The sequence below is a fragment of the Panthera leo genome, chromosome D2 (assembly GCF_018350215.1).
Source record: "Panthera leo isolate Ple1 chromosome D2, P.leo_Ple1_pat1.1, whole genome shotgun sequence".
Taxonomy (NCBI): Eukaryota; Metazoa; Chordata; class Mammalia; order Carnivora; family Felidae; genus Panthera; species Panthera leo.
In genome coordinates, this window is record NC_056689.1 from 35712501 (window position 1) to 35737433 (window position 24933).

The 24933-nt window shown below is 42.7% G+C and overlaps 1 protein-coding gene and 1 long non-coding RNA gene across 14 annotated transcripts in view; one reads left to right on the top strand and one right to left on the bottom strand.

Moving 5' to 3' along the window:
- LRMDA (leucine rich melanocyte differentiation associated) overlaps nt 1-24933 on the top strand; it is a 1023531-nt gene that overhangs the window by 506913 nt on the left and 491685 nt on the right. The window contains exons 1-2 of one of the 12 annotated variants that reach the window (XM_042909267.1): nt 5823-6571; nt 9832-9967. The exons of 8 other annotated variants lie outside the window; for them this stretch is intronic. Coding sequence is in view for 1 of the 4 variants with exons in the window: in XM_042909264.1 (XP_042765198.1) it covers nt 15558-15712 (155 nt within the window). In the remaining 3 variants the exon portion in view is untranslated. 3 more of the 12 variants (XM_042909268.1, XM_042909269.1, XM_042909264.1) reach the window with 3 other exon arrangements.
- LOC122202759 lies at nt 6678-16115 on the bottom strand. Of its 2 annotated transcripts, XR_006194865.1 has the most exons (4): nt 15992-16115; nt 15035-15156; nt 7747-8066; nt 6678-7099 (listed from the first exon to the last, which is right to left on the bottom strand). It is a non-coding gene; the product is annotated as an uncharacterized LOC122202759 (long non-coding RNA). The 2 variants fall into 2 exon arrangements; XR_006194864.1 differs by lacking the exon at nt 6678-7099 and having other exon boundaries at nt 7611-8066.

Here is a 24933-nt window from a genome sequence, read left to right on the forward strand (position 1 = left end):
CCTTCACCTCCACTTCAGGCCCAGCTCTTCCACCTTGATCTGCTTATCACTAGACTTCAACAAAAGATTCGTTTTGGGAAAAGAAGTGCTAGTACTCCAAAATTTTTGAAAACCACTTCCATATTCTCCTCTCTGTAGCCTGGGCTTTTCATTCTTGGGGTCCAGTAGGCATCATGGTACTTTGTAGCATGTACAGCTTATGGGGTTTTATTCTAGTCCCTGAGCTCTTCTCTTCTTCTGTTGGGCACCCCTGGGGACCACAAGTCAGGACAAAGCTAGGGAACTTGATGAAGAGATTAGGAAGGAGTTAGAGATGAACAGGGAGATGGGCATAGAAAACCATGTCCCTTATACCTACCTCTTCTTATTCCTGTCAGTCCTAATCACAGCTCTTGGCAGGCTGACGAGCACAAGAAACACTTGAGTCACAGCTTGTGTAGTATCTAAAATAGTAATGATGCCTTATTTGTTCACGGTTTTAAAATTTTAAAAGCATTTTCATTGACATTGTTTTATTGAAAATTCTGAATAACCCTTAAAGATAGGAAAGGCTGTAGTTACTGTCCCGGGTCTAGACCTGAGGCCCCGAGGGGGTGAACAATGTGCCTAAAATCACACAGATCATAAAAGCCAAAACCAGGACCCAGTCATTTTACGCTTGGTAAAAGAATATCTTCATTTCTCTTTTTCACAGTGGATGGTTTCTCACTGGCCCCAAAGTCAATACTGTGATGATGCTGGTGAAGAGAAGAAAGTGACGGTCTCCTCTTTTCTTTGGATATTTTCTTCCTCCCTTTCTCTCCCCATCAAAGAAGAATGGCGTCTTGGGGTGGCTTTAGTCAGCCTCCCCACTGCTGCTTTCCTTTCCCTCTCCTTCTGGCAGGAAAGCAGGGTGATTATGGGGCATTCTCCTAGCTGAGGTGTTAAGGGTTTATGTAGTGCTTGTGGATGGATGGCTAATGGACTCAGTTGGGTTGTTTCAATGAAAGTTTCCCACAATCTGATACTAAAGTGGAAGGCTTGAGTGAAGCTTTCATCACTTTTTCACCAGGCTCATCAAGGACTTCCTTTTCCTCTCTGGAAATTGTATTTCATGCGGTGTATTTCTAATCCAAGTGTTACATCAATCAGCAGTTCAGGGTAGGTTTGTGGTTCTCCTGGAGTGTTTTACAAGCAAGGATGGGGTTTCTTATTCTTTTCTGCTCAGCCCTCCTGGACTCTTGGAAAAATACTCAAACTGCAATTTCCTTCCATCTATTATGACCTGTTCTTTTAGTTGCTATTAGAATTATTGGTTTTTCCAAGGCATTATCTTAATAAAGGCATTCCTTTCTGGGCTGTGCTTGACCTGTGGGTGAGACTGGGAATCTGTTTCTTCTCATGGTTATTATAAAGTTAGGGCTCTCAGAAAACTGAGAAAAATGGGAGCCTTTGAAACATGATCTCCTTGGCCAATGACTTCTCTGTTCCTAAAAGGGATGCTGGGTGGAGAGTCAGCCTATGTGTTTCAGCCTAGAGTGGTTTGTTTGTAAGAGAACCCTCCCAAATGGTCAGTTTTTCATGTTTTGGCTGTCAAAGAAAGAAACAAGACATTTTAAACTAACAGTGGTGGAAATATTGGATGACAAGGAAGGGGAAGTGAGATCTGGGACTTGGGCATATCACCCAGGCTGTTTTCTGGATGTTTGTCAGACATGTGACTTTGATGTGTTGGATTACTGGAGTCAGGGCTGGAGAGCTCTGTGACGAATATGTATTAGTTGACTGAAGTCCACCTAAGAATTAGGATCTGGTCATGAGCTGATGTCAAAGGAAGGCGATTGTGGACTCTGGGGTTTGGAGTTTGTTTTTTTTTTTTTCCCCCAATTTAACACATTTTTTTTAAACGGTTGAGAAAAAAATGCTGCCATTCCCCAAATAAAAATATTTAGCCAATATTTTCTTATACTGGGGGCAAAGGAGGGGACTTGTCCCCAAATTCTATCCTAGTCCTGTAAGAACTGAGATTAAAATTTGGATAAGTATTTTGCCCTTCTCGTTTTTAAAATTCATCTGAAGCTTTTTTGAAAAAACCTCCCAGCAACTGTGACAGGGTATCGCAGCTGTCTGAGGGTTTTTTTTTCCTCCCCTGTTATCTTTCCTTTCTTTAAGAAAAGAGTCGTTTCAGAGGCAGCCGTGACAGCTCTGTCATTTCACTCACACCTCTAAATTTCTCTTTCTGTTGTCAGTCAGCAGACGACAGTCCCAGGATTCTGATGGGCCTGAGTGATGTCCAAATCCAGGAGAGATTGGAGAGAGGCCTGGAGCAGTGTGTCAGAAGCAGCCATCCTTGCCTTTATTCTTAGAAGAATTGTCAGGAGTTTAAAAAGTTCCTCTATGCCAGGATCCCTGAATCTCCACTGCTGCCATCTGCAGTATGCAATGGGTGGGGCTGAGACTCCCTTGAGCATATTTTCCAGATATTCCAGTTGAGTGAGAGTGTTGAGTTTCTCTGACCTGTGTTACCCTGGGGAAATTTTATTTCTTCATTCATTCATTTAAACACTTGCAGGTTCACAACAAAATTAAGAGGAAGGGACAGAGATTTCACATCCCCTGCCCTGACATCATCAACATCCTAAAGCAGAGTGGTATGTTTGTTACAACTGATGAACCTATGCTGACGTATCGTAACTACCCAAAGTCCATAGTTTACATTAGGATTCATTCTTGGTATTGTACCTTCTATGGGTTTGGACACATGTATCATGACCTGTATCCATCATTATAGTATTAGATAGGGTATTTTCATTGCCCTAAAAATCCTGTATGTTATACCTGTTCATCCCTCCCCACACTAGGGAAATTAATACTACATTGGCAGTAATTCCTTTCAGGAAGAAAACTCTTCCACAACAACCATAGCATTGGCTCCTAACTTTTATGAGTGCTTCTATTCCAGGCACCGTGTTTTACATCCATTATCCCATTCATTTTCCAGCAGCCCTGTGGTAGGTACTATTTGTCATCCCATTGTAGTGATGAGGCATCTGAGGCTCAGCTCCATTAAATAACTTGGGTAACTTGCTGAAGGCCACGCAACAAATGAGTGATAGAGCTGGGATTCATGCTCAGGTCTGTGCGAACTGTTGCCCCAGTGCCTTAAGCCATATGCAGTTCTCATATGCCACAACTGTCTGTTTTCCATGGTGAAAGGAAACACGACAATTATAATGACCTGCAAGACAAGTGAGGCCTGTGCCCTTGTCTTCTGAAGCATGAAGGCACCTGGATTAAGAAGATAAGCAATTGCAGCACCACGAGTCTGGGGTTGTCAAAGCTGCCCCAAGGGGTGGGATAGAAAGGCCACCTGCATCTGGAAGGAAGGGTTCTTTAGATGAAATCAACCTGGATTTAGAGTATCTACAAAGGAGGCCCCAAAATATGTAGTAATGTGTATTTGATTTAGGTCATATGGTAGAGCCTTAATTTACCTACTGGTTCTGAGCTGTTCTGCCAGGGCTTGGCATGTGGTTTGGGCAGTCTCAGTGGTTGCCTTGTAGATGTTGTCAGGATTATGGACAACAAACTTTTCATTGTTAGGGTCATCAGTTTTGCATCTTCTTTTACCTGTGATATACCCCATTGCTCCCAGTTTTCTTCTTATGTCTTCTATTAATTTCTCTTGAAGACGCAGCATCTTCCTCATTCATGAGCATGTTCTGTATCCCACTGAACTGTTCCCTGGGACTGCTGTGGAGGGGAGGCTGATAACACACCTTGCCCAGCATGCTCCTGCCCATATTGCATTCGTGTTCAAGCCCAGAGCTTTCAGGTGATGAGCCACACAATGAAGTGTGATGCTCATTTATTCCTCCAAACCTTAGGTGTTAGATGTCTCGATTCTACAGATAGATTGCTTGAGTGTAAATCCTGTCTCTGCCTCTTAGTAAATGTGTTCCCATGAGGAGGTTGATTAACTTCTCTATGCCTTTGTTTCTTTGTCTGTAAAATGGGGGTGACAGCAGTACATGACTCATAGGATTGTTCTGATTGATAATTATGACTAGAGTTAACAGTTTTATAACCTCTGCTAAGAGCCAGGCCTGTTCGAAGAGCTTCATGTTTATTAATTTATTTAATCTTCACAGCAGCGTAGTGAGGTTAGTACTGCTTTTTGCCCATGTTGTAGATGAAGACACTGAATTATGGGGAGCTTAAGTCATTTGATAAAGGTCAGACAGTTGGTAAACAATGGGGCAGAGATTCCAAACGAACTATTACATGCTCCTACCACCATCCTATTCCCTTCCTATGATTTAACACCTGAAAAGTACTTGGTGCCATGCTTTGAATATAGTGTGGGTTCAGTAAATACTGTCTGCCATAAATAATAATAACTACAGTATTATTATTGTCAATGCTAGGCACCATGTTAGCCATGGGTAGTAAAGACAAGCCACCCCCAAACAGTTCCCTTGTATACTTTACAAACTAGTGAGGAAAAGAGATGCTTAAATGGGCAATAGCCATCAGGTATATACAAGCTATAATATAAGATCTACAGGATAGTAAGGAAGGAACCATCATTTCTTTAAGTAAAAATTACTGAGAACTTTTATATCTTGTTAGGCATTGTGCTAAGTCCCATAGGAATGTTATTTTCCTTAATTCTATATGGTAGATACCATTATTAATCTATTTACATAGACATTGAGACCAAGATGATGTTACGGAACTTGTCCAGGGTCATTTTGGCCAATGAGTGTTCAATCTGGGATTTGTTTGTCTGAAAGCCCTGGCTTTAAGCCACTGCCCCACTTGCCTGAATATGTCTACATTGTCAGTGGGACTTCATAATCCTTTCCTGAAAGATTGAAACAGGAGTGACCAAATAACAGTGAGGTCACTACCTCTCTGTCACTGTCCCTTCAGAACCAGGATTCTAAGAAATTTTTCAGTGAATTGGTAGTTAACTGGATGGAAGCTACTATTTATGTCGACTGGTTTGTCATCTTTAGAATGTTGACTGATTTGTCATCTTTGGAATGGACCATGTTGGACTTTGATCCCCAACATGTATGCTCACGTGACTCTCTCTTCATGGAATGCCAATGACTGCATTCTTCAAGGCCAGATGGGGTGCCCTATTTTTGTGACCTTCCATGAAAATGCCTGTACTTTCCTTTTCTTTGAAGCCTGGACTCTAAACCATGCACTTAAGCACTTCTATCACATTTTTCTCTTTGTTCAATTTCATGGATATTAGGCTTCTCTGACCAACTATCTTTAAAGTGCTCTTAGAAATAGAAGCCGTGTCTGCTTAGTATCCTACAATATTCATCACAAGCTAATGAATAAACCAGACGTCCCCAAACTGGGAGTCATTTTTTATTTCTTTCTTTCTGTCAGCCCACATCTATCCATCAAAGTCCTGTCAGCTCTACTCCTAAAATATTTCCTGAGTCTCCACTACCACCACCCTGGATCAAGCCACCATCATATCTTGCTGGAAAAACCACAGTAGCTTCCTTTCTGCTCTGTCCCTTCCCTTCTTGCCTCCCTGTAATTCATTTGCCATATGGCAGCTAGAGCAGGCTTTTAAATTGCGAATTAGATCATGCCACTCTTCTATTCAATCCCTCCAAAAACCATTTGTACTTGGTATAAAATCCAGAGTCCTTCCATGGCCTATGAGGCTTGGTGTGATCTGATCCTGTCAACCTTGCCCACCCTGTTTTGTGGGCTTTTTCCCATTCTGGACACACTAGCCCCCTGCTGACCTTGGACTGTCACTCAAGGACAGCAAACTTTTTTTTTTTTTTTGTCTTGGAATCCTTAACAAGTTATTAGTTTTTTGTAGAACATTAGGACATTCTTGGTTTCGTGAGTTCCTTCTTATCATTCAGGTCTCAGCTCCAATGTCACCTCCTCACAGAGACTTTCTTTGATAAGTATAACTGAAATAGTCCTCACTCCTAACTGGAGCTTGCATTATATTCCCTTACTCTGTCTTGTTTTCGTTAGAGCACCATTACTATCTTTTTATTCATTTGTCTGCATGTGTAATATCTATTTCCCCCCAGTAGAATATAAGCTCCATGAGAGAGGCCATCATCTACCTTGTTTGATCCTGGATTCTCTCCACCTCCCAGACTGCTTGGCCCATAATGCCAGCTAATAAATAATAAGTAGTTGATATTTAATAAGGGATTACTATTTGCCAGTCATTGTTCTAAGCACTTTACGTGTATTCACCTAATCAGTTTTCACAGTGACCTCAGGGTGTGGGTATTCATATAATTCGTATTTTACAGGCGAGGAGACTGAGACACAGAGAGTTTACACCACAGCACAAAGTCACACAATGAGTAAGTGGCAGAGGCTGGATTCAAAAGCAGGCAGCCAGGCTTCCGAGCCTTTGTTCTCAGTCACCACATCACAGTGGATCTCAGGTAGATCATAAATACCTGTGGAATGAATTGATAAATAGAAGATGCCCACTAGAGCCAATAATCCTGGATTATTGTAGAAATGTTCTGAGCCTGGACATCGTCAAATACATCAGAGCAGAGGCTGCGGCACCACCCATGTGGGTAATAAATACCCCACAATGCCAAGTGGGTTTTGCTTACTACGGAAGCTGCTATTTATACTTTATACTTGATAGAGCCGTCTGGCTCAATGGTCCTTTTTTTTTTTTTTTTTTTTTTTTTTTTTTAAGATGAGAGAATTGTGGGAAATATTTTGTTTTCCCCGGGAGCCAGGCTATGTATTTACTTCAAGTTTTATTAAATGAGTTATAAATTTTCCCAGCAATTTACTCATAGCTCAAGAGGTTTAATTTGCATGTGTTGCCTTTTACAATATGCTTTTCGTAATGTTGCAGATGCTTCTTCCCCAGCTTCAGTAAACAACAGGCACTCGGCCAGGTTTTTGACTGAACATGTGCCAGGCCTTGAAAATACAAATTAACCCCATGATGGCCGTCGGGGAGGGGGGCTGGTGCATGCCCTACTCTGTCCAGGGCATCTAAGTAGCTGAATGGAATTCGTGAGGGGGATTGAGACAGAGATTTTCTGGGTATTCCTTTTGAATATATTTTGAATGTTGCTTTGACCTACAAAATAAGGCAGACATTTATGCTTAGGCATCAGATTTGTATTTGGTTTTACTTAAGATATGGTGTTAGTATGATGACAAGAAGGGCTGTTGGGGCCTTCTGATGATTTCTGGAGAGGCCAAAGTCATTTTGGCCTTGAGGGCAGTTGGCTAAGGGTCTGTGATGGGGAAGCTGTTTGAGCCACTAAGAAGCCAGCTCCTCTGAGAGTCCAGTGTCTGATGTCCCTTTGGTTCCATGAGAGAGCAGCAGGGTTGAGAACTTATCCTTTGGAGTCACACTGTTGGGTCTGAGTTCTGGCTCTACCGCATATTAATTGCGTGACTTCAGGCATGGTACTTAATCCTTTTCTGTGCCTCAGTGTCTTCATTTGTATAAGTGAGGTTATAATAGTCCCCATCATGTAGGTTTGTTGGGAGATTGAAATAGAATATTGTATATAAAACATTTGGAGCAGTGGTTCGTAAATGAACACATAAATGGCAGTACCTATTGTTTCAGGCCCTGTTTGGTTCCTGAGTACTTAGGGGACAGATGCTCTGGGTAGAGTTTTTCTGGTTGTACCTTGGTTGAGGTGGTAGGTGAACTGCTAGAGTAAGAGATCGGTGCTGTATTCATTAGAATGAGAATGTAAGAGAACGACTCACCTTATGTAGCTTAACATTATGGAGCTTTCTTTCTCGCATGGAAGAAACGTGGGGGTAGGTAGTAAAGGGTTGATGTGCTAGTTTCATGATGTCATGAGGAGCCCTGGTGTCTTCCCCTTGAGCTCTATCATTCTTAGCCTATTTTCTTATGATTCCAGATATGGCTTGTACTCTTGCCATCATGTCTCATTCCAAGAAGCCGGAAGGGGGGAGGGACAGAGAATGAAATGGTTTTCTTTTAAGGAAACTTCCATGATGTCCGACCTGACACATCCCCCTACATCGCATTGGCCAGAACTTAATCGCAGAGTCACAGGTAGCTGAAAAGAAAATAGACTCTTTCATTTTGGCGGCCCTATGCCAGATAAAAAGTGGCTCTGTTATATAGAAGGGGGTATGGAGAGGGTGTTGAAATAGCAAGGGCAGATGAATTGTTATTATTGGTCCATGGTTGTTGTGGCTTAGAAGGAATTAAGGTTGTTGTGTTAGAAGGAATTCCCAGGTACATAGAGCAGTATTTTTTTCTAAGTTTACTTTTGAGAGAGAGACAGAGTGAGTGGGAGAGCGACAGAGAGAGAGGGAGAGAATCCCAAGTAGGCTCCGCCTGGTGTGGGACTAGAGATCATAACCTGAGCCGAAACCAAGAGTCAGATGCTTAACTGAGCCATAACCTGAGCCGAAACCAAGAGTCAGATGCTTAACTGAGCCATTGAGGTGCCCCCAGCAATATTTGTCTAAAGTCTGTTTCATTGATAATTTTAGATAGTAAGTGGGAATTATAAACTAATCTTGTAATTATTTTTATATCAGCTAAATTATAACTAGAATATAAAACCCAGGATTTCATAGGTATCATAGAGTAGTAGAAGATATTTTAAAATTGAAGTGACTCAAGGTTTTACAAAATTAAGTAAATGCAGGCATAGCGAGAATGAGCGGGGAGAATGCATGGTGGTTAAGTGTGGACACGGGGGCCAGACTGTCTGAATTGCAATTTGTGCTCTGCTGCTTATTGGCCAAATGACCTTTACCTTTCCGTGCCACAGTTTACTTGTCTGTGAAATGGCATTAATACTAGTACCTACTTGCTAAAGTTGCCTTAAAAATCAAAGAAATTAGTACTTAAAAGCTCTTAGAATAGTGCCAGGCATGTGGTAAATTCTCTGTAAACATTTATCATTGTTATTGTTGCTGCTGCTGCTGCTGTTACGATTATTGTTGTTTTTACTAGTATTATTATTAATTACGAAAGACAGCCCTTGGATGGAGGAGCAGTTATGAGGGTGCTGCATACCTGCCTAAAAGTAGGGAAACACTGGCTTAGAAGAATGAGTTTGGTGGTTGACCAGGACCAATCTTAGGCAGAGCTATAAATAATAGTTGTATTAACAGTTAAAACTAGTGTTTTATAGTTTAAAGTGGTTCCATATATGATAATAACATTGACTAGAGTTTATTGAGCATTTACTGTGTACTGGGTACCATGGGGTTTGCTTTAAAGATAGCACTTTGGATTCCCCCAACACTACAAGCTAAGTGTTCTTTCTGTTCTATAGATGGAGAAACTTAGTGTGGGACATGTTCAGGAAATTGCTGAACATTCCGTGTCATCATGGGACCAGCTTCAAAATCCCTGCTTATAAAAAAAAAAAAAATCTTTGCTCCATCTCTCTTTGGGGCCTCTCTCTTGCCTTTCAGTTGTCTGGAACTCCTTTATTCCTACCTTGCCTCCAGGACCCTCTGATTCCTCTTCCTTCCCATTTCCCTTCCATGCTCTAGTTACCAGCTTGTGCACATGCTGTCTATTTCCTAAGCCTTTATGCAGTGTCAAAACTGGCCTGTCCAGGGTCCATGTTCCTGCAGGACACAGATGACAGCATCTAGTTTAATGAACGGATTTGTGAAAATGGACATTAATGGACTAATATGCTATTTCTCTGAGTAATTCATTTTGGAATAGGCCTAGAAATCTTAGGCAGGAAGAAGTTTAGCAGCCTCATAGGCTTGTCCTGCAGTTGACCAAGGGGGGCTTGGTCTAACAACTCCTAAGTCATTCTTTGTGACTTTTCTATTACTCTATCATAGAGTCCTGACAAAAATGGAACACCGAGATGGTGAACAAAGAAGACCAAATATGCTGTTGAGTCAAGGGCAAGGGCTCTATCACTACCCACCCCCAGAACCCAGACCTCCCAAGTCCTAGCCTGGTGCTTGGCACATGGTGAGCATTCAGTCAATATTGTTGAGTATCTGTATCACTTACTAGAGGCCTTTCAGATGTGAAGGGAACAAAAGGCCCCCTTAAGGAATGGGACAATGAGTTACAATGGGTAGAGTTTGGTTGAGCTTTTTGGGTTTGATAGATTTGTTTGTTTGTGTGGGCTATAATGGTCTGTCACACAGGTCAGCTTGCTGTCACCCATGGACGCTGTGTGTTTCCGGTTAAGCGTGAACTGAACATGAATAGCACAGTGCTGGGATGGGGGACATTCATCTTCTACTCTCCTCTCTGTCTTTGAGCTGGAGGCTCAATGTGTTACTCTTGTGATGTCATAAAGCACCTGATGTCTTAGTACATCCGGTAAGAATTATTTGCTCTTTTACTCTTCCTACAAATTGCACCTTATGATCCATTGAATTTCACTTTCTATTTTTCCAACATTTCTCATTTTCTGCCCTTTTTTTTTATCCTCTCTCTCAGACCATTGGGGGAAGGAAACAATGTTGCTTAGCAACCAGTAGGAAACCAGTCAATACTGTTTCTAATATTAACCCATTGGTAACAAGGATTCAAGGCGATCCTTGTATTCTCTAACCCTCCCTAGCGTGTTTGAAACTATGAGTTCCCAAAAGTTGGCAGCTGACCTTCATGTTCTCATCAGGAGCCTCAAGGATATTCATGGGTAGTCGTAAATATTCCAGAGTTGTAAGTTATATAAATTGTCTCTTTATTAAAGCGATTCAATGTTTGGAATCTTAATTTAGGAATCTGTTGCGATTATTTTGCTTTCACTTGTTGAACAAAATAGTTTCTGATCTCAGCAGGTCGTGTGTGTGTGTGTGTGTGTGTGTGTGTGTGTGTGTGTGTGTGGGTGTTTGGTGTTTGATTACTGAAGTTCATTCATCTGGCAATATCTGTTTTTCTGGATTGTATCATTCATTCTTCTGTAGCATTTATTGAACTCTTTGTGCCAAGGACTGTGAAGACTCTGGGGAATAACCCTGAGTACACCTGGTTCTTGTATCAGTCTTCTTGTCAGCAAAGTCTTTTTCTCTTTTCAGCTTCCTTTATTCAAATAACAGATAATATTGCTGTGTTTTCAGATACTGTAGTTACTCTTCTACTAGAATGGTTTCTTTGGCTTTGACTAGACAATATTATTCTTAGGTTCTTTAGACTTTTAGGAAGGAAGAAATAGGATGCAACAAAAAGATAAATCTTGCCCAGTGTTTCTCTCACACATACAAGGTTGTGGCTGGCACACATAGGTAAAGGTTTGGAGCATGAATCTGCCTTACACAAAATGATGTTAATGAAGTTACCCTTCACTGCTTCTCTTCTTATGTATGTGCACTCTTTTTGCTACAGATAACTTATTAAATCTTCCAAACACTCAGCACCCTTAGGCCAGTCAATATCAGCCCCCTGTGGGGATTAGTGAGTGGATCTCTCTTTCTCATTAGAGTGTCATTAACATTACTGAAGACTCTCTACAAACAGAATATCTTCGGTGTGGATCGCGATTTATTGGGACATTCCTGATAGGCTGAGTGAGTTTTGAGCAGATTGTCCTCTTCTTTCACTCGCCAGGGGGTGATTCACCTCTACTTTTATCTCCTGGAGCACCTTGCAGGTGATAGGGTTTACTATTCTAAGTCCCTGCATTGCCCTGCAGGGGTTCATTTCCTCTAGGTCCTTAGAGCCCTCATCAACTAGGTCACTGTTGAGTTGTGAGGGTTGTGTGGATTTGTCACTTAGCATGAGTGACCACATTTCCACAGCTCTTGGGCTTGGGCCCTGAGTTAGTTGTTTCAGTTCATGGAGAAGAAGCATCTTCCACAACCAGATGCTGTGAAGTAAGCTGTAGGTGATTCCATCCTCAGTGACTTTAGGTGCTCAGTTACGATCCATCTGGGAATAGTTACTTAGGACTCATCAAGGTGTGGCTTTGAACTGGATTTTGACAGATGTCTCCAAAAAGGAGTAGGCACTGGAAGCTCCTGAGATATCCTTATATAGAATTTGAGGTCTTGCCTTGTATCAGTCATTCAGCACAGAAAAGGAGAGCGGCCATATAGATCTAGGCAGAGGCATAATTCTAGCATTTTCCATTATTGAACCGTAACCTACTATGTGACAGGTACCTAGATAGGCCCCTTGCATACATTATCTTTCAGTCTTTCCAGGAGCCTTGCAAGGAAGGTATTTGTCTCTCTGATTTATAGATTCAGAAAGGGTAAATATCTGTCTCAAGGTTATACAGCCCACAGGGATTTAAATGCAGACAGGGCCTGAAGGCATCCTGTGCTCTTTTTGCTGGGCCACACTGCCTCCTTTGCAAGTTGGCTTTCACCTGAAAGCAGGGAAGAGTTTGCTGGTGGTGGTGGGGGGGGGGGGGGGTGGTGGTGGTGGTGGTGGTGAACAATCCTAGATGTGGGGAATGTGGAAATCAAGCCATCACTACTCCCAGACCAGTTTTCACCATGTGAAAGCATTTAAAAAAATTTTTTTTTTACATTTATTTATTTTTGGGAGACAGAGAGAGACAGAGAACAAGTGGGGGAGGGGCAGAGAGAGAATGAGAGAATCTGAAGCAGACTCCAGGTTCTGAGCTGTCAGCACAGAACCTGATGCGGAGCTTGAACTCACAAACTGTGAGATGATGACCTGAGCCAAAGTCGGACGCTTAACCGACTGAGCCACCCAGGCGCCCCCACATGAAAGCATTTAGATCATCCAGTGTGTGCCAGTGATAAGCTGTAGCTGTAGTAGAATTGAACCAAATTAAAATATCAGACTCATGAACTCAGAACCTCTTTCTTGGTCTCTAATTCACTGCCTTGCTGTGTGGCTTTCTGTCCTTTCTGAACACGAAGTGATTCATTTTGAGGTGGCTGGTGTTCTCTGAGTTAGTGGCAGTTTTGATGATGATCGTGATACCACTTATCATGAGCTCTTGACACACTCTAGACACCAGCCTAAATATTTTACTAATATTATTCAGTTGTCTTCTGGCAATCATGTTGGGTAGGTGATACAATGCTCATTTTCAGTAGAGAAGACAGAGGCTCAGAGAGGTTAACAAACTTGCCCAAGATCACATAGCTAGTAGTTGGAACAGCTGGGATTTGAACCCTGGACATTCCTTGATTCAAAGACATCCTCAACATTTCACTCTGCTGATAAGCAGGGGACTTCAGAAACAGGTAGGGTGTGTGCCACATACTTGAGCATGATTTTCCCAGTATTTCATTTCATGTATGTTAATTTGTACTTGTGTATACAGTTAAACTATAAACACCTGGAGGGCATGGGACATTCCCTAAATTTGTGATATGTTAATATTGAATGCTTCGTGGTGTGCAGTATAAATTAGATTAGTTCATTGCTTTTCTTCCCCCTTGGCAGCCATTCTGCTTTCTCCCCTCTGCTATTGACAGAGAACTCATATCCTAAAGTATTGGAGAAAGAATGCTATCAGCAGCTGGACTCCCTTGTATCAGATAAATTTTACAGAAAAGTATTTGGATTTTGTTTTGTCTTGAGCCCGCTCTGAATTGTTGGTATCCTGGGAAATAGTAGAACACATACACAAGAGCTCTACTACTTGCCTCTGGATGCCCTTGGGCATGTTACCTCACCTTTCCCACCCTGGATTCCTTGACTTTTTATAAAAGGGCTCTAAAATAGTACCTACTTCATAGGTTGGGATCATTTGGTGTAGGCACTGTCACATAGCCAGTGCTCAATAAAATGGAACTCTTTGTGTTTTAGGTCTTGTGTTTTATTTACTGAGTAGAATTCTGAATTTTTCATGGACAATTACAGGAGTGGAGGATCAGGCTGAACTGTCCATAGGGCAGAGTTGGTGGAATCCATTATGATAGGATGAAAAGTGGGAGGTTTGGGAGACAGTAAAAAGATATTCTTGCCCTCTAAGGTATATGAATTCTCTTCTGATGCATTTTAGTTCCATTGTTAGGATATGGACATAGGGTTAAGAAGTACTTGTCTAGTGCATGACCTTTCCCAAAGAGAACTTTGGCGGGCATTGCCTGTCACATTCATGTGTCCCATCTGGCAGAGAACAGGAATCTTGCTGCTAAATGCAGCACTCTTAACTTCTCCACGTGGCCTGCCATCCAATTTCGGGAGCAAGAAACTAAAAATATTTCCTGATGAGAAGTAACTTCTCTTGTGTTCATGCCTCACTCATGGCAGCCTTCCACTCACAACAGGGCTATCCAGTGCTGGTCATAGGTGGCACGTGTGGCAGCTGGGGTCTGGCCCCTAGTTTGGGGTGATGGAGGAGAGAGGGTCCCAGAAGAAGAATAGAGGGCCTACTACTCCCTACTCAGGCAGAAGGCTAATTCATCTGCCTGCTTCAGATTGGATTGGAGAAAGGGATCTAGGCACGTACATTGCATTTTTCATGGCACTTCCACTGCCTTGCATGGCTCTGCCACTTTGTCACCAGTCCATTCAAGGCCCAACCTCCAAGTCTCTGCTGCTTCTCTTCCCCAGAACACAGGAATCTTCTCAAGGGATTCTACTCTTTGTCCTTGGTCTATAGCTGAACTTGAGGTTAAATCACCTGCCCCCTCCAAGTCCTATCCATTCTTCTCTGGTCAGAGGATGAGTTTTAGAAACACTTACTGCAGAGCATACTGCCAGGCTAGCTTTTGAAATTTTATAGCCCCATATTAGCGATCCTTTAAATGTAATAAAATTATAAAAGAATGCTTAAGTGCAGTTGGATTTAAAAAACATAATTTATATTCGTTTGTTTAATCATTATGGAAACGTAGTGTATGTGTGTATCCCCAAAGCATTAATTTTCCTGAAGTAGCTCTCATTTATATTTAGAAATTACATATTTTAAATGTAGCATGTGTATGTGTGTACCTGTGTGTTAGATGTGTAGTATTGTGTTTACACATGTGTATGTGCATGTATACACATGCATGCAAAAGCCTCTCTATTTTCCCTGCATTTTCTCTGCCTCCCATGCTGCTGCTCATGCAGGGAGCAGGCAGGCAGGGCTGGGGCAGGGGGAGTGAGCTGTACCTTGTTGAGCTCTGACCGTGCTCCATGAGGTCACACGAGAATGTCAATGTCTGGATGGATGAAGTGGCAGGCCTTTCCTTCAACAGCTTGATGACTTAGCTGGGTTCTTGCTGAGCTCATCCCTGTGTAGCAACAGGACAGTAAGTGCTGGCCGTGTGGCTGGAGAAGTGCTCACTACTAGAGAGAGCTGCTCTGGTCCTGTGAGGGTTGGCTGTCTGGATTTTCTGGCGGGGTGGGGGGTGGGGGGTCTGTGCTCTGCAGGAATGAGATCAAGCTGGCAGCTCGAGGAGGAGAAATAGGCAAGAGCACAGGCCTTGGTTGAGCTTCCCAGGCTGTGGCCTGGTCTGTGGAGCGGGAAGGAAGAGTCAAGGCCACAGAGCTGTCAACTGCTCTGCCTCATGTCCTCCCAGCAGGGTTGGGGAAGGCCTGCCAGGCCTGCCAAGAGAAGTAGCCATGTGGCTGGTCACGGTCCAAGGGCACCTGTCCCACACACAGGGCCTGGAGCGGGAAGGACTCCTCCGTCATGCAGTCTGAGCACGTGTATAGTGTTTGTCCCTTTGTCCGTGTCCCTGTTTGGGGGATCAAGGGAATGCATCGACCCTATGAGGACATGTCTGCAGCCAGGCAAAGGGCTCACGTGGCATGCCAAAGGAAGGCTGAGAGTTTCAATTCCTGGGGGTGAGTTTTACATTTGGAAACAGAGTGTCAGCAGGAGTGGTCACATTTTGCTTTTCCAAGCCCTGAGTTTAAGAGGAATGGGCTCAAGAACAGAGAGGGTGGTATGTTCTTCCTCACCCTCTGCCCAAACATCATTCTTAATGAATCTCAAGTCATAATATTAAATGTTTAGGTCTTCAAGTCCAAAGCCCAAGAACCCTGATATAATAGTGAGAATGAAGATTGTTTTCTAGTTATTTGTAAGAAAAGCCTGAATATGTCATGTGTGGAAGCAGTTACCTGTGGCTGAACTCCTTGTCCTCTGAGATGGGGAGAGGTTTGACAGTGGTCTTTGAAGAACAAATACCATGTTGGACGGATAGCAGAAATTTCTTATATTTATTTTGTTTCTGATTGAGGGGAAAATCTGAGGAAAAATGGAAAATGGGAAAGGAAGTGAGTAGGAAAAGGACGGAGTTGTTTTTAAGATGGAGAGAAACAGAACTGTTAAAAATACCAGTCATCCATGGCATCCAGCATATTGCATGTTTTACTAATCAGAATCTCAGTTATTTTATTTTTTGTTTGTTTGTTTATTTAAGTAATCTCTACACCCAACGTGAGGTTTGAACTCACAACCCCGAGATCAAGAGTCATATGCTCCAACAGTCAAGCCAGCCAGGCATACCAGAATCTCAGTTTAAATTATCATCAACAGAAATTTATTAGTCCACATATCTGAAAAGGCCAAGGGTAAATATGACTTTCAGCACAGCTGGATCCACAGCCCAAATCATACCAGTCACAGTTGATCTCTTTCCCCACCTCCCAGTGCTACTTTCCTCTTGGTGGCTCTCTGACTTTCCCTTCAAGGAGGCAAGTTGGCTGCTAACCCCGTAGGGCTTCCGCATTATCTTCCCAGCAATCTCAATGGAAAAAGAGAGATTCCCTCTTACCAGACTCTTCAAAAAAACCAAATCGGTTCTTACCATCCCTGAATGGGGCACATACCCATCCTGAACCATTGTCAGCAGTGTGGGATGTGACTGGCCAGGCCAGTTTATGTGTCTTTCTGGAGCCTGGGGTGGAGTTAATTCCACAGAGCTCAGGGATTGAGCAGTGCGGAATTCCCTGGCTCTTATCAGAAGAAAGGTGAATGCACCCTGGGCAGGCAAAGACCTTCCAAAGCAAGATGTGACCACGCTGGAAGGGGGATCTGAAAAGAGTTAATGACATAATGAAGAGTGAAGGTGGAAGCCAAGGAAAACCAAACCTGTCCATTGCCTGAGTGTCCAAAGGCTGTATGTTGGCAGAAGGTCTCTTGCATCAGATAGGAGTTGAGCAAGTTGTTTTCTAGATAGCACTTGCAATTAAGAGTATCCTCCCCACCCACTAAGATGTGGAATTAAGGAATGTGATTGTTTGGACACATTAATCATTTCTAGAACCAATCATTCCAGAGGTCTGAGAGTTCGGAGAAGAGAGACTCATAAGTTGGAGTGAATGTATTATGAGCACCTTTATTTAGCAGACACCAGTGTTTTAAAAATCAGTGTGGTTTTTTCTTTCTTTATGAAGTATGGATGATTTTACAACTTCAGTCTCTTGAAACTCTCATAACCTTTGGCGAAAAGGAAATATTTTCTTCCATTACGACTAAGTTACTCAAACTGTGCTCCCTGGAATACCAGGGGGGACAGGTGGCTCAGTGTTCCACAAGAAAAAATAAATAAAAGTATGTGCTTGATGAGTTTGAGAATTCTTGCTCCCCTTTCCCCTGGGGGAGGGGGATTCTTATCTGCCGTGCTCATTATCACATTAAGGGCTCTGAGAAGTTTGACAATAGGAAAACCTTCAGACTTTGTTCAACTAGGTATTATAGCTAGCTTATGTGACCATAGAATACTTTTCTCAAGGCACTAGCATAGTTTTGAGTATGGTTCATAAAACATTGCCTAAACAGTCAGCCATAGTTTCTTTGATTTGTACACACAGAGCCATCTGGAAAGGCTTTCATCACTCAGTCTTGTCTCAGATGTTGGAAGGGACTTCCCTCCACTATGAATCTCTGAGTGGTGTTTCTCCACCTCTAAGCCAAATATCTCACCATAATCAGCTTTCTGAGAGATTTATAATGCAAATAATGCTGGCTTCTCACTGCTTTTGCCTCTTTGGGCTTCCTCATCGGTATACAGCTTCAATAATACCCGTGTTTCGGCCCTGAGAAGATGGACTGAGATTAGCTTTACCAATATCACCTTCTGCTTGTGGTACCCAAGATGATTTGGGGATGTGCACAGATACATCATTAATCACACAGGGAAAAGCTACTCCCTTTTCAATTCTCTTTCTGTCCTTTTGATCATAATAAAGAGAATGTGTTTTTTTTTTTTTTTAAGCAGCATTCAGGCTCAAGGCCTTCAGCAGGCTGCTAACTAAAATTTAATATTGTTTTCGTTTTGCATATTTCTCTGATTACTTTCTTCTTTTGACTCTGAACACTAATGATATGTGATCCTGGTTTTTCCTTTATGATACTTAAATAGAATTCCCTTTTAAAATAAATGTAAGGGATAATTAGTCACTTAGAGTAATGGCACTAATGGATATTTTGAGCCAGATAATTCTTTTGTTTGGGGGTGGGGTGCATTCTGTGTATTGTAAGATATTTCGAGCAGCCTTGGCCTCTGTCCACCAGAAGCCAGTAGCACTGCCTCCTTCCAAGTTGTGACAGTCAAAAAATGTCTCCATACATTGTCAGATATCCTTTGGGGAGTGTGATTGGCCCCAGGCAGTGAGAACCACCAATTTGAAGATTTAAAACAAAAAGAAGTGAATACAAATAGCAGTGGCATGTACACATAGCAAAAGTCGTGAAGGTGTTATGGGTGACCGGGTTTGAGTCCTGGTTTAGTTTAGTGACTACCATTACTGGTATACTTGGGGCACCTGGTGAGCCATCCAACTTTGGCTCAGGTCATGTTCTCATGGTTCGTGAGTTTAAGCCCTGCATTGGGCTCTCTGCTGTCAGCACAGAGCCCCCTTTGGGTCCTCTGTTCCATGCCCCCTGCCCCCGCTTTCTGCCCCTCCCTTGCTCAGGCTCTCTCTCTCTCAAAAATGAATAAATATTAAAAAAAAAAATGGAACACCTTCACCCCACCCTGTCACTGGCTCCACTTAAAAGCCTTTCCAGGTGGCTCTGTGTGTGCACATCAGTGACAATCCCTGCTCTCTCTAGGCACCTGGGAAGAAAATCAGTTTGGGCCACATCGTTTGCAGACTTGTCCACGCTTTGCAGAAGTACCAGAAGTACAGGAAGGGAGAAGTACACACCCCAGCCCCACAGGAAAGGCCAAGTTGCCAGACATTTGAAAAGAAATGCTGAGTCATAATTTCCTTCATTCAGGAATTAGCTTGTGCTCTTGAGATTTTGAACTATGGTGAAACACGGAGCTGGTGAATGAGCAAGGTTTAAAGATTCATTCAGCATTAGCATTGGTGAGGATTGCCAGATCCTTTCATTAATTGGATTCAGGTTATACGTGTTTCATTTAGAAGCAGCTGTGATCACTAATGGAATGACCCCTGCGTCATTTTCTGCTCTGAAGCAGGAGGCGAGATGGCTCCTCTTATTATGTTGTGTTTCCCACTTCTGCTGACACCAAACGCTGATAAAATACGGCCCGTGGCCTTCAACCAAGCTCCCCTCTTTTAAAAGAGAATTTTGTTTTCATTTTCAGTAAAGAGACAGGCCCCAGGCTTAAAACGAATAGGGCTTCACGTTGCTTCACTGAATGCAGCAAAGGCATAGGACTTGAGAGCAGTGGGTTTTCTTTTCCACGCACTGCTCTTCCCTCCTACAGCTCTCCACAACCACACAGGAGACAGAAGCAGGCCCCGGACATACGAGGCCGCTCCCCAATCTCCATTACACTTGCAGCTCACTTGTCCCCTACTCTTGCCTTTCTGTGCCATTCCACCAACACTCACCCAGTCCTTTCTGTACTGAGTTGTTCTGAGCATTTAAGAAAGAAAAACACTCTGCTTGGCCCCCATCCCATTTTCTCTCCTTCTCCAACCCAGATTCACATTGGATCAGAACAGAATCTTGCAACAATACTGTTAATAATAGTAGTATAATGTATATTTATGATTCCCAGCACAGCAGCCACAGAGTGCTCTGGTGAAAACATTGCTCCTCTACTAGAAACCTTCCAAAGGCTGAACTTCTCCCCTCCAAGCCCATTCTGTGCCCTCAGGCCTCCTTCCTGCTCCCGGCTTCCTCTTCTCTAAGAACTCCATCCTATCTTTGTGGCTCCTCAGATCCTCCTTGGAGTATTTTTCTCCGGATGTTCCTACTCTTTCTATCTTAGTATCTGTGAGGCTTGCTCTCTTTCTTCCTTTAGTCTTGAAAGTTGTGTCCCTGGTGAGGTCTTCCTGGTTGAAAATAGAAACCCTGCTCCCTGCCCAGGCTGGCCCTGGCAGTCTCCCTGCTTTATTTCCCTGTACAGCCTTACCATCCTCTAACATGCTGTGCCCTCCACCTTTTCAGGGAAGTTGTACCCAGGTCATCCCCCCTTCCATGAGGTATGGGTCTTGTCTGTTCTAGCCACTAAATTATCCCTAACGCCTGACACGTAAGGGGTACTCAATAAATTTTGGCAAAGAAATGACTGACTGAATGGTATCACTTGTAATAACAGAGTAGTGCTTGAGGGTTGCAAAGTAGTTCTGTTTGCACTTTCTGGTTGGACCTCAGCATAGCCCCAGGAGGTAGGCTATGCAGGTGTTATTATCCCAACTTTACACGTGTGGAAAGTGAGGCCCCAAAGATTTCTGGATATTTGTCCAAGTTCACACATCTAGGAATGATAAAGCGTGGATTCACCACTTCCTCCTCATGGGCTATTTATCTTTGATATCTGGCATCTCTGATTCTGATCATCTTCTACAATTCCAGGGCAGTTGCAAGTGAAGCTAGTAGACATGGGTCATGGGACCAAGTAAATGAGTATCATGGTGAAATCCTCCTTGTCCACCAGCTCCTCCCAGATGGGCCACCTTCCCCAGGCCTTCAGTATAATTAGCCTGGAGGCCTTTGGCCCCCATGCAGTAACTGGTAAGAAGCTATCTGTTACTGCCGTTCATTAAGACAGGTGACACAAGATGAAATATTTTAGGTGAATCATCTGGCCTAATTTAGAAAGGCTCAGTAGGGCTGGCGCCTTTGATTTATCAGGGAGAGGTATCTGTTATCAGAGAGATCCACACGCAGACTTATTTATTATCCAGAATCTGTTTTTAATTTCAGAGATTGTTTACCTAAACTGCTGTGTGTCAGATTCCAGGACGGATTTCTGCTTAGCATTTAATTTTAGATACTTGCCATGGTGGACAGTAAAAAATGGGTCTCCGGAATTTGTAGTTTCATTATGAATCTTACCTCCTGGCAGCCCCTACCAGTAGTTTGTCTTTGAAATCTCCTTGGTACTTGTTAACCCTGCTGTGCTGTAGAGAAGATATAGTTTATTTATTGGACTTTGCCCATTTATGAAAAAGTGCAGAAATTATTAATGGTTTAGTATCTATTAATGCATTACTTGGGTGGAATTCAAATTCTAATATTTATGGTAAACCCCTTTATAATGAAACGGGCAGAGAATCAGCTCTCATGCTCCGTAAATTTGGAAGGCTCTAGATGCTGTTGGAATGGCTCCCCATGAAATATGAGCTCTGCTGGCTTTATATTTACACCCATAAATAAGAAATAAGTACTTTAGGTTGGAGGAGAAATAATTAAGAATATTTGTGTAGATAATAAAGAAGAAATGGTCCAGTTTGGTGAACTGTGTGCTTGGGAAATGCCAGAGGCTGCCAGGACCTGGTGAGAGATGTGGGAAAAATTAGGGCTGGGAGATTGTAGGTGTGGGTAGGGTGTATGGAGACAGCAGGAACGGGGGCCTTGTGAAAGTTACTGTGGGCCATGGCAACTTGTGAGTGGCTGCATACATAGAGTTTAGGTGTGGGATCCAGGAGACCTGGTTTGTATTCCAAGTCTTCCCTAAGGTAGCATGGTTCTTTGATGGCCATCATTGAACTTTTCTGAACCTCAGGTTCCTTGTCTGCAAAATGAAGCTGATATTTCACAAAATTGTCATGAGGATAAATAGCATAGGCTTAAAATTGCCAAAAGTAGTAAGCAGATCTGTGTACATGAGGCCTAAAGAGGGAAACTGTTGAGGGTAAAAGTAGAAGAGTGGGGTTGGAAAACTATGTGCATGTATATGTATGTATACACATAGATATGTACATTTTGTATATGTGTGTGTATGTACATATATACATAGATATGTACATTTTTGGGAATATGTGTAATTGCTGTTGGGGAGCAGGAGGAAGAGAACATAAGGTGGATATACATAATGAGTTTAACACGAAAATAGAAAAATATTAGGGTCTCAAAGCACTGTCGATGAATGGGTACCTTTTACCTGCCAAGGCTTTTCTGCCCAAAGAGTCTGTTAATGGGGTCTCTTAGCTTTTTTCATTCTAACTGAAGCTTCTCCCTGACCACTTCCTGGTATGAGCTAAAGGGTTTGGTTAAATCTCCAAGCATCTTCTAAAGGGTTAGAATCTCAGGGATCATTTAGGTTAGGGATGACAAATAAGTTTATTGCATGTGGAAACCCTATGGTAGTGATTTCCAGGAGTACTATTTTGAGAAAAATTGTGAGTTACCACTGTGTTCAGCAGTTCCATGACTGATTAGTGATGCCTACCCCAGGTGATGAGTGGAAATGGTGATGAAGTTCACATTCTCTTGGTTTTTGCTTTTGTCTTTTAAATAAGGAAACCGAAGCCTAGGATGATTGTGTGAACTGGCCAGGCTGACACAGTGAGTTAGGGGTGAGGCAGAACCAGATTTGGATGCCTGGCTTCCAGTTTAAGTGCCTTTTATGTCACACCTCACTGCCCTGTTACTCCGTGTAGCCTCACTGTCCCCGCAGACCTCACAGAGAACAATAGTCAGCTGTCCCTGACTTATGAGAGTATGGATTCAGGTGAATGAAGCATTTTATGTCTTCCTTACTATATGTGGTGGCATGAAGAGACTCAGACACTATTTGGATTGATGATGATGATGATGATGATGATGACGACTCATTTATTTAGCTCTTTCTGTGTCTCAGGCCCTGCAGGGGCCATGCATTTGGTGTATATTATGCCATTTAATTATAACAATCTTATCACTGGGTGACAGTCTCTGCATTAAGCATATGAGGAAAATGGCGTACAGATAGGTTAAGAAACTCTCTAGAGTCATAAGCTATCATGTGCCAAAGCCTTTCAGACTTTGAAGAATGTGTTTTTGATTCCTGATCATATGAATCTATCTTGTGTAGGCTTGTCAATGGTGCCAGCCTTCGGGGTAACATTGATGTGGTCTCTATCACATATAAAGACTTATATTTAAAGTAGCAAAGGAAGATTAGGAAAGTCAGTGGTCAGTGCTTCTGACAGGCAACTTAAAAAAATTTTAATGTTTATTATTTTTGAGAGAGAGACAGAGCATGAGTGGGGGAGAAGCAGAGAGAGAGAGGGAGACACAGAATCTGAAGCAGGCTCCAGGCTCTGAGCTGTCAGCACAGAGCCTGGTGCGGGGCTTGAACTCACGAACTATGAAATCATGACCTGAGCCAAAGTCAGGCGCTTAACTGACTGAGTCACTCAGGTACCCCTGACAGGCAACTTTTAGTGAGTAGGGGAAAATATCCTTTCCATCCAATGCAGAACTTCCCTGTCTATCCCTATGTTTATTGCTATGACTCAAGCAAGAGTTGGATGGAATTGGATAGATCATGCCCCCGGTTCTTCATTTATGCATATTGTAGGCAAGAACTATTCCCATACTGATTCATAAAAATGAAATTTCTGGTGAGCACACCTGCCATGATAATTTGCTTAAAGGATATAGGTGTTTCCTGACTTCAGCAGAAAATGATCCCTGATACTGGAGAAAGGAACGATCTTTCCTCTAGCGGACTTTGCCTGTCTTCCTTAAGTGTGTGGGGAGCTTGAGTAGTCCATCTCATACCTGGAGGTGTCAGTAGACCATCTCATACCTTGAGATCCTCATAATGACCCAGGGAATGGTGGGTGGAAAGTATTGAACCACTGTTGTGTGCGAAGGCATTGGCCCCAGTGCTTGTATTCCTAATTTTTCCTGAGTAGCTATAGCCAAATAGCACAGCTTTTGGAATCAGCTTCAAATTCATTCATTTACTAGTCTTATCCTCTGTCTGCATATCAGTTTTTAAGTACCCTGGTTACAGGGTATTATCTTAACATTTAGGTTAACTGTCAAATAAAAATAAAAGCAAGGTGGAAAAGAAGAGAGTGTCTTTACTTACAATGCTTAGTGGAGCTTGTGGAGGGCGGGGGGCACCATCTAAATCCAGGTGATTTCCACTTAGACAATGGACTTCCTTCTCTGCATGGCACAGTATGCTGGCCTTTTCTGGGGTGGGTGAGTGTTGGGTATAGGATCCCGTCTAGGATCACATAGCAGGGAGCACAGGAAACTCTTGTGATTCAAAGTTGCTTTGCTGTCCTGGGAAAAGTATCCCGGGGGATTCTACTCCTGCAGCTGGCAGTGGGGATTTGGTATAAACTGTTAGCTGTGATGATAAGAGGAGGATGCTGTGATAATATTTGAGTAGAACCATCATCACCTGGCTGGCACTGCTCTAAGTAGCCCATGAAATCTTCCAACATCAGTTTGAGGATGTTATTCTTGTTGTTCCCATTTTGCATTTAAGGAAACTGTGGTTAAATAATTTGCTAAAGGTCATGCTATTGGTACATGTGGTAGAGGTGGCCTCAGGATAGAGTCTGTGCCTGCTGACTGGAAATGCTTGTTAGGAGAGGAACACTCCCCTTGACCCACCAGTCTCCAGCCACTTTCTCTTCTCCTGGATGGGATGGTTTTCCTTTTGATCAAGAAGAAATGCAGAGAAGAGGGCAAATCCACAGAGTATGGTACTTTCTATCTGGAATTTTCTCTGGCTTATCTTTCTGCCTGTCCCATAGGCCCCTGTCCCTCATCTGGATCTTAAATCCTTTACTCCTCCTCCCCCCACCCGGCAAAACCAATTCTCAGAACTTCCATGTGCCCTAAGTTAGAGGTGACTCTTGGAAGTTCAATGTGTTAATGTTTGTATTTTAGTTGTAGTGAAAGTACT